The sequence below is a fragment of the Cryptomeria japonica genome, chromosome 7, assembly GCF_030272615.1.
Source record: "Cryptomeria japonica chromosome 7, Sugi_1.0, whole genome shotgun sequence".
NCBI classification, from domain to species: Eukaryota; Viridiplantae; Streptophyta; class Pinopsida; order Cupressales; family Cupressaceae; genus Cryptomeria; species Cryptomeria japonica.
In genome coordinates this window covers 151,518,057-151,527,242 of record NC_081411.1, presented here as the reverse complement: position 1 = coordinate 151,527,242, position 9,186 = coordinate 151,518,057, and the positions used below count along the sequence as shown (strand labels likewise).

The 9,186-nt window shown below is 34.6% G+C and overlaps 1 protein-coding gene across 2 annotated transcripts; it reads left to right on the top strand.

The window, feature by feature from the left end:
* Positions 1 to 351: 351 nt before the first annotated feature.
* Positions 352 to 6,984, top strand: LOC131078272 (sulfate transporter 3.1). 2 transcript variants are annotated; one of them, XM_058015937.2, is made up of 13 exons: positions 352 to 803; positions 945 to 993; positions 1,663 to 1,870; positions 2,217 to 2,388; positions 2,516 to 2,581; positions 2,732 to 2,845; positions 3,442 to 3,558; positions 3,638 to 3,764; positions 3,983 to 4,269; positions 4,557 to 4,747; positions 5,152 to 5,237; positions 5,505 to 5,581; positions 6,509 to 6,984. In XM_058015937.2, exons 1-13 carry the CDS (start codon positions 486 to 488, stop codon positions 6,659 to 6,661), a joined length of 1,965 nt encoding a protein of 654 aa, XP_057871920.2. In that variant the 5' UTR covers positions 352 to 485; the 3' UTR covers positions 6,662 to 6,984. The 2 variants fall into 2 exon arrangements, with proteins under 2 accessions (XP_057871920.2, XP_057871921.2); XM_058015938.2 differs by lacking the exons at positions 2,516 to 2,581; positions 2,732 to 2,845.
* Positions 6,985 to 9,186: the final 2,202 nt, after the last annotated feature.

Here is a 9,186-nt window from a genome sequence, read left to right as displayed (position 1 = left end):
ATCCAATGGGCAGCCTAGGACTAAAGGTATCCCCTATTGGCTTGCCTTGTGTGGACGAGGGAGGAATGGAAATGTCTGTCAAAGGTGTGATTTTGATGGGAGAAAAAAAGCTTCTTCCATTTTTCAAATGTGGTAGATGGATTTTGACTGTGCCTTCCTTGTGCACCAAGTAGCGAGTTTTAACGCATAGTGGAGTTGAGCAAAAGTAATATGGTGCATATGGAAGACTAACTTAAAATATTTCTAAGATAAATAAGCAGTAGACTGTTGGGTCCCCCATCCCACTATGGAAGGCCTATTATAGTGTAAGTTGCATTCTCCCTCCTATTACAAATACCCACTTCTTATTGCTTCATCAATCAGGAAGAGTCTACAAGTTCTGCACTAGTGACTTTCCTTACAATGATCTGCATCAAGGTCTGTTCAGCTTTGGTTCAGTTTTAGAGAAGAGAAAGGAAGAATAAAAGAATTGGGTGAGTGTGAAAATGAAGGCTGGTGAGGGAAGAGTCAGTTCTAGTGGATGTTCTAACATGATTGAGAATGATTTAGAGATGGCAAGTGTTCATAAAGTTAGTGTTAGGCCTCCAGAAAGCATGCTCCACTGTATTGAAGGGGCTGTGAAGGAGACCTTGTTTCCTGATGATCCCTTCAGGCAGTTTAAGAACCAGCCAGCAAAAAGAAAGTGTTTCTTGGGAGTTCAGTATCTCTTTCCCATCCTTGAATGGGCTCCAAAATATTCCTTGAAAATTTTCAAGTCGGATCTTATCTCTGGTATAACTATAGCCAGCCTTGCCATACCACAGGCAAGGAAACTTCAGTCCATTTTGCATTAGAATGCTTCAAGCCTGCTTTTTTCATTGCTTGGAGCGTTAACCACTTTTTGAGTTTGTTAAAAACAATGATGGAATTAATTGAAGGTCTGATAATTTACTGTGTTTTTGCAGGGTATTAGCTATGCCAAGCTGGCCAATCTTCCTCCTATTCTTGGACTTTGTGAGTATCTGGATGGTGTACTGCTTTTGAAGTACATTAAAGCTTTGATATTTATAATCCATGACTATCAATACTGTGCTCTGAAATATATAATCCATGACTATCAATGCTGTGCTCTGATATATATAATCCATGACTATCAATGCCGTTGGGAGTTTGGTTGTTTTGGCTGGTGACAATTAAATAGTTTGGATGTGTAATTGTTGTGAACGTTGGAATGCTATTTATATTGGTTGGTACTAAAATTCTGATTGAGAGAAGAGATGATTAATGACAGATGGGCCGTACTGACAAACTTTTTTCCTTTCTTTATCTGCATGAATGCTCTGGGTACTTTAGTTAAGTAGTTTTTATTTTTATTTTGAGGTGAATAGAGTGGTACAAAGATTCCCAGAAACTTGGTCCACCCAAGCTTTTCACAGTTTCACCACTATCCTCTTTTTCATGATGGATCATCACACTTGATTCAGAATGTTGATGTGAAAAAAAAATATACAACGAATACAAAAGTAATCTTTATTTCAAGATGAACAATGAAAATCTAATACCGATTATATGTTAAATGACTAAAAAGCCACCTCTTGTATAGTATCCCATGTGGGTTAATTTTCTTTTTATTTGTGAAGGTTTTAATTATGTAATTTCTGATGGTGCATTCATGAACTGCAGATTCTAGCTTTGTTCCACCTCTGATATATGCAATGCTTGGGAGCTCAAGGGATCTTGCAGTGGGAACTGTGGCTGTTGTCTCACTTCTTATAGGATCATTAATTGCCAAGGAGATCTCCCCAGCACAAAATCCTCAATTGGCTTTGCATTTGGCACTGACTGCAACATTCTTTGCTGGGATTTTCCAAGCAAGCATGGGAATTTTCAGGTTGATATACTTGTCTAATAATGCAATAACGCCACTCTGCTGATGCTCTCTCAATCTCTGTCCTTGATTGGATTCTTTCATGTATAGAGAACATGCATGTGAGTGTACATAATTGAGTGGGAGGCTTGCAGTAAAACTCATGTATAATTCAGTGGTCTGAACAGGTCCCATATTTCTATTTTTAGTGATGTTGTTCTGCTTGATTGGGCAGGCATAGGAAAGTTGTATTGATTTATATAATAGCTATATTAATGTTCTTGGACAACAATAGAAGTTGTTAATGGAATCAAACAGCTGGTTTTCTCCACTAAAAGTATGTATCACATGATTTATGATTCTACTGCAGATTGGGATTCGTTATAGACTTCCTGTCACATGCAACTATCGTGGGATTCATGGCTGGAGCAGCCACTGTTGTGTCTCTCCAGCAACTAAAAGGCATTCTTGGGCTTCAACATTTTACTACAGAGACAGACATAGTGTCTGCCATGAGATCAGTATGGGGACAAACTCACAAGGTATGTTTATATGCAATGAATCAGCAAGCTTATAATTTGAATGCATTCAGAGTAAAGTAATCGTTGTTGAACAAAATATATTGCCAACTTATTATTGTTGTCTTCTTGTGATTGTATTCATATGCAGTGGAGGTGGGAAACCATAGTGCTTGGAATATCTTTTCTCTCCTTTCTACTCATCACTCGTTACATTGTCAGTATTATAAGATAACTTCTTGATTCTTTTTCATTTTCTATCCATATTATACCTAGCTATCGTAGCTAGACAAGAAAGAGCGGCACTATTGACTGATGTCTGATATGGTATTGATCTGTTTCTTCTTTTGGGGGGCTGATGTAATAGAGTAAGAAAAGGCCTAGGCTCTTCTGGATATCGGCAGCTGCTCCTCTGACAACTGTAATTCTTAGCAGCGTGCTGGTGTACGCTACACATGCTGAAAAACACGGGGTTGAAATTGTACGTGTTTCTATCTCCAACGGGGTTTCTGCTCAATGTAATCAATTCACTCACGTCTAAATATGCTAGAATGAATCACTTATGAGATGACATATTATTATGATCTATAAGACACAACTAGGAAGATTGAACAATTTCTATGAGCCTGGATGTAACATTTAGTTTATTTTTTTAGCATTAATATTTTGGATCACATTTTTTCATTTTTATCTTCTACAATATCTTGATGATTGATAATGAAATGTGATCCAAAATTTTGATGCTGAAGAATCACACAATAGACTCATAGATTGTAAACATTTGATAATCATAATAAATTAATTATGTTGTCATCTTAATGAGTATTGAAAATTCAAGTTTTGATGGATTAAATAGATTGTCACTTGGAAATCTTACTTGGGCACTAAGGGATGGACTGGGAACTCTGAAATTTCAGAATATGTTTATTGTTTAGTCCCATTAGCCAAAATCCACTAGTTATATAGCGAGGTTAGAACAAGATGGACATGGTAGAATTTTCTTGCCACTATATATCTAAATGCAGGTGCTTATATATATATGTATTTTCCTGATGTGGTGTGGCCGGCTTGAAACAGGTTGGTCACTTAAAAAGTGGCTTAAACCCACTGACAGTTGAATCCTTTATGTTCGAGGGAAAATATTTAAAGACCCTTGTGAAGACAGGACTGATAATTGGCATCATCACACTCACTGTAAGAACTAGTCCCTTGAATTCTGTATCATTAGCTAATAATGTATTACCTCTGACTGATTTGAATGATTCATGTACAGGAAGGAATAGCAGTTGGCAGAACTTTTGCACTGTTCAAGAACTACAATATTGATGGCAATAAGGAGATGATTGCCATTGGCATGATGAACATTGTAGGTTCATGTACATCTTGCTACATCACAACTGGTAATTACTCCAGCACTCCTATTTTGTTGAGCTACCAAATAGTATTTTTTTTTTAAGTTCTTATGGCATTCAAAACATGGAATCTAGTATTGATTCTAAGTTTTTATGGCAGTCAAAACATGTATTTGGTATTGATTCTAAGTTATTATGGCATTTTTAACTTTTGTTTTAGTAATCAAGATTCAGGTTTTTTATCGTGGGCCATGAGTTTGGTGCAGGTGCCTTTTCAAGGTCAGCTGTGAACTTCAATGCTGGCTGCAAGACAGCAGTATCAAATATTGTGATGGCAATTGCAGTGATGATAACTCTTCTGTTCTTGACTCCTCTCTTTCATTACACTCCCTTAGTAGTACTGTCCTCCATCATAATTTCGGCCATGCTGGGTCTAATTGATATCCCAGCAGCCTATCACCTCTGGAAGGTGGACAAAGTTGACTTCCTTGTCTGCATGGGAGCTTATGTTGGAGTGGTGTTTGGCAACATTGAAATTGGTCTTATCATAGCGGTATGATAGGTTGCTAAATATTTATTGACTTTTAATGGGGTGTTCTGAATTCAGTTTTATAAAAATAGAAATAAACAACTTTGTTCAATTCAATTTTTCCAGACCTTTTTATAATCCAAATTATCCATGAAGATGGGTCTAGAAATCAGGCCAGATAGGTCAGCACAATAAACTAGATTGAATACAGATGTTTCAATAAATGTTCTGAAAAAAAGTAGGTGGGAAATAATTGCAAATTTAGTGGGTGTTGAAATTACTGACTTTAAAATTAAAATCTTCAATTTCAGGTGACCATTTCCTTGCTGAGATTGATCTTGCACGTCTCAAGGCCTCATACTGCAGTCCTGGGGAACATTCCAAATACTACAGTTTACAGAAACGCTGAGCAGTACCCAGATGCTGCAAGAGTTCCAGGAATTCTCATTCTTCGTATTGATGCTCCAATCTATTTTTCCAATGCAAGCTACTTAAGAGAAAGGTGATTTGCCTTTATTTTCTTTTTTTTTTAATGATTTTTCAGGAGACATTATGAATAGCCTATGTGAGGGTTAACTTCTTGGATCCAGTCATAAAGATTTACTTATTCATGACCAACCTTTTGATGAGTAGTCATTTCTAATACCCAAGAGTAAGCAGTTTATATGCTGTTTGCTACTTGAGGTTTTTTGGTACTCCAAGCAATAGCAATGTGCTGACTTTTTAGGTTCTCTTTATTTTATAGAAAAATATTTTTCAGAATCTATCTCCCATAATCTTTTCATGAGCACCCATTCATAATAACCCTTCTCTCTTGAGCTTGACTGCTTTGACAGATCTCTAATCCACAGTCTGCATTACATGGCTTGTTTATTGGGACCTTAATAAAGTTTGCAATGTACACAGGATAATGAGATGGATAATGGATGAAGAGGAGCGTCTTGCCAAGATGAAGGAAGACACTTTGCAGTATGTTATTATAGATATGGCCCGTAAGTGCTGAAAATCTATATATTTGATGAATCATTTCATTTCTTTTCCTTTTTATAAAAAATCCCTTTCTTTGTAATCCCTTTTTCATTAATAACTATGGAGAAGAATACAATGAAATTATAAATGCGCCCTAACTTTGCCATATACAGCTTCATTCCTTTATCCTGGGATTCAGATATAAAGCTGTATATGGGAAAACTCCTGCAGGTTTGATTTGAATTGCGCTGTAGTGATGTGCTTTTCATTCTTATTCTTCGTTAATGCAGCTGTAACCACCGTTGATACCAGTGGAATCAGAATGTTGGAAGAGCTCAAGAAAACAGTTGAACTTACAGGCCTTCAGGTAACATAACTTTTTTTGGTCAGGAATTAAAATTTTGGTTTAAATAACATATTTTAAGATTGATTTGTTTATGTGATCAATCATATAAATGAGTGGATCTTTTTTAAGAAACTAGTATTATTTCAGATAAATCACTTAAACAAGTTAAAGCTTAGATTGTGTTCCTTAAATTTGTATAGCACTAAATAATACTTTGTAGGTATCATGCTCATTGTGTCTCTTATAATTTTAGTTTAAACAACACATTCTAAACTGTGATTTTTTTAGATGGTTTATCTGAAGTTAGGCTAATAAATGGGTCTTACTAAAAATAACTAGTCTTATTTCAGATAAAACACCTAAACATGTCAAATCTTATTAGATTGTACCGTTTAAATTTGTCCTACTCTAAATAATATTTTGTGAATAACATGCCCACGGTATCAGCACCTCGTGGTCAATGTGCTGACAACTAGCCATTGAGGGTCTTCGTCCACTTGTTATTACTAAACTTATAACAAACAACAAATTTTAACTTATAACTTGTTTAAATGGCTTATCTCAAATTACACTAATAAATAGATCCTACTAAAAATAACTAGTATTATTTCAGATGAAACACCTAAACATGTCACCTTAAAATATACTATTTAAACTTGTCTTATTCTAAATATTACTTTATAGATAACATGCCCACTGTATCAGCACTCCTGATCAACGTCCCGACAACTAGCCATTGAAGGTCTTCGTTCACTTGTTATTACTAAACTTATAACTTACATACTGATTCATTACTGAGGGAGGCTACATATAAATGGAAAAAATTCCAAATGCTACCGTAGAAGTTTTAAATGAGTCTAACTATATTAATGGCATAACAAAATACTAAACCTACTTTGTATCATAAACGATTGGATTATACTAACTTGGAGTATACATGATCTTTAGCTTGCATTGAGCAACCCTGGGTCAGATCTGATGGAGAAGCTTGAAAAGGCAAAGTTCACTGAATTTCTGGGACCAAATTGGCTGTTTCTTACAGTAGGTGAGGGTGTGGCAGTCTGCAGTTCTCTTCTACAAGCTCGTAAGCTCAATGGATAAATGAATGTCCATGGTAATAACCAGGCTGGTCTCTACAATTAAAGGTTGAATGGTTAAAGTTTAAACCTAACAGTTTCCCTGGTCAATCGTTTCATTCTTCTAATGAAGTATGTCCCTCAGTTACGTAGCCCTGGATTGGGCCTTGTAAACTTGCAATTTTTCTGTACTGATTATTACTTGATAGTTTACAATACTCTAAGGTTGGAAGAGCTTCGCATGGAGGTTAGTTTTTTACTTTGAAGAATCACTTTGCCAGGTGCATTAGTGATTATCAAGTTGTAAAATCATATGAATATAATGGAAGGGTTCAAATTTTGTTGAAATCTAACTGGCAACTTATGCTCCGCCTATGTTCTGTTATTTTCCCATCAAGCTTACAGCTCTATCGAAATAATGTTCTGTAAATTCTTCCATTGAATGAGGTACTATGTCATTGTCCAAGTGTTCAACTTGTTAATGCATGTCTAGAGAATTAACTTAGATCCAAGATGATTCTTCCTTCTTCATCTGGATTTGGTAATAATTTTTGTGCAAGCATCATTGACCAATCATGTTTGTTAAATATGAGACATGAGAAACTAGATGAATCTATGTAGTTGGAGGTAACTTAAGCATGTAGACTACACTACCGATATTTTGTAGAATATGGTATGGACCATAATATTTTGATGACAACTTGTTATTCTTTATTTGTTTCATTAGGGACATTGACATTCATTTATAATGTTGCAATTTCAAGAAAACCTAATTACCTAGTTCAAAACTCCATTAATTGCAATGTTGGTGAGATTCTTGTTTCCCTTAATTATTTTTAGGGTTTGATTCTCATTGAGTCCATATAATGTCATAAATGAAACATATTTGAAGAATCACGGAAGTGTATTGCCATTTGCTAGTGGTAGCCAGGCTATCCATTGCGAATATTTATTTAATGTGAAATGATAAAGATATATCTCCAAGAACTCATTGATCAACTTGATTTGGTATGAATAGTTGTGATCCAACTAAGCACCCAATTAAGACGGTCAACCATCTAAAAATTACTAAAACATAAGATTCCAATAGGTGATCATGATAACCATTGGGACTTACCATGTAACTTTTGTATATTATTCGTAAATGTTTTGATCATTCTTGTTGCAAAAGGATGGGATAATACAATTAAATATGTATATTTAATGAGGTAATCCACTACTACCATGATTATAATCTTACCTTCAAATCAAAGAAGGTTTGTGATAAAATTCATGGATAACTCTTCTCACCATTAGCTAGAAATAATCAAGGGTGACAAAATATTGGATGTCTTAGCTATCCCAAATTTATTTTTGTTAACATACAAAATATTCAACCATACATTTTTGTAAATCACCTTTAAGCCCTTTTAAAAAGTAATTCCTCTTGATTCAATAACATATCTTGTAAAATCCTAGGTGATTTCCAATTGAAAAACTATGGAGCTCTTAAAGAATCTTGTGTTTGAGGGTGGAATTCTTGCATATGTGGAGTCACTCTTTACACCATAATGATTCTCCCTTCCAATAAAATTCATCTAAATTGGTCAAATAATTTTACAACTATTGAATGAGATTACAAGTTATAGAAAGATATTTATCCATTCTATGTTTGATTTTTCAATTCAATATGATTGTAAAATTGAAACAATGATGCAATAAGGCCTTAACCTTCCCATCCTTCCTAGGTAACACTAGTGAATAAATTTACCTTCCTTTTCTAGTACATGATCTTAAATTCATAGTTCCTACTAGAAAGAAGTTTGAAGGAGACAAACCAGAGTTCTATTCCCAAAGGATTTATGTAGTTGTAGTTTAATTAAGTCAAACTCCATCCCGTTGAGTTGTCAAACAAATCTATTCCAGACCTATTCTAAGTACTTAAATAGAAAGAAACATTACACACATATATAGGGCCCAGTAATTGGATGTATTTGTATTCATATATATCAACATATCCAATACATACCTTATATCTCCTTTATCTTATGCCTTTCTCTATTATAGGTTCTAACTCTTTTCTATCATTCCTTTATTCTGGTGAATAGATCTCTTATCTATACTTATATCTCTAGATAGGAATGCACCCCTTAGATAGTATCCCTTAAGCCCATTCTATATTATAAACTATACTTTTTGAAATCTTGTTTCTAGGTTACATCCTTATATCTCTGAATTGATGTTTGTATCATGTTTTCCAATCAATAGTTCTTAACATATTAGTCACCTATTTGGTTTTTGATGCAAGGGAATCCTAAATTAAATGCTTCTATTTATTTATTTAAAACTTCATTTAACCAGTGTCATGTGCAAAGGGAAATGTTTTTCAAGTTTAAATTTTTTAAAATTTTGACTGTTTGGGGTAGCAACTACCCATGTACAAACTCATTTATATCCCACGAAGAAGCTCATTTGATAGGATAAAGTTTTAAGAAGGAATTTTTAACCCAAGGAAGTAGTAGTTGACAATTAATGAGGGATTCTTTATCGTTACAACAATTTAGGCAGGGT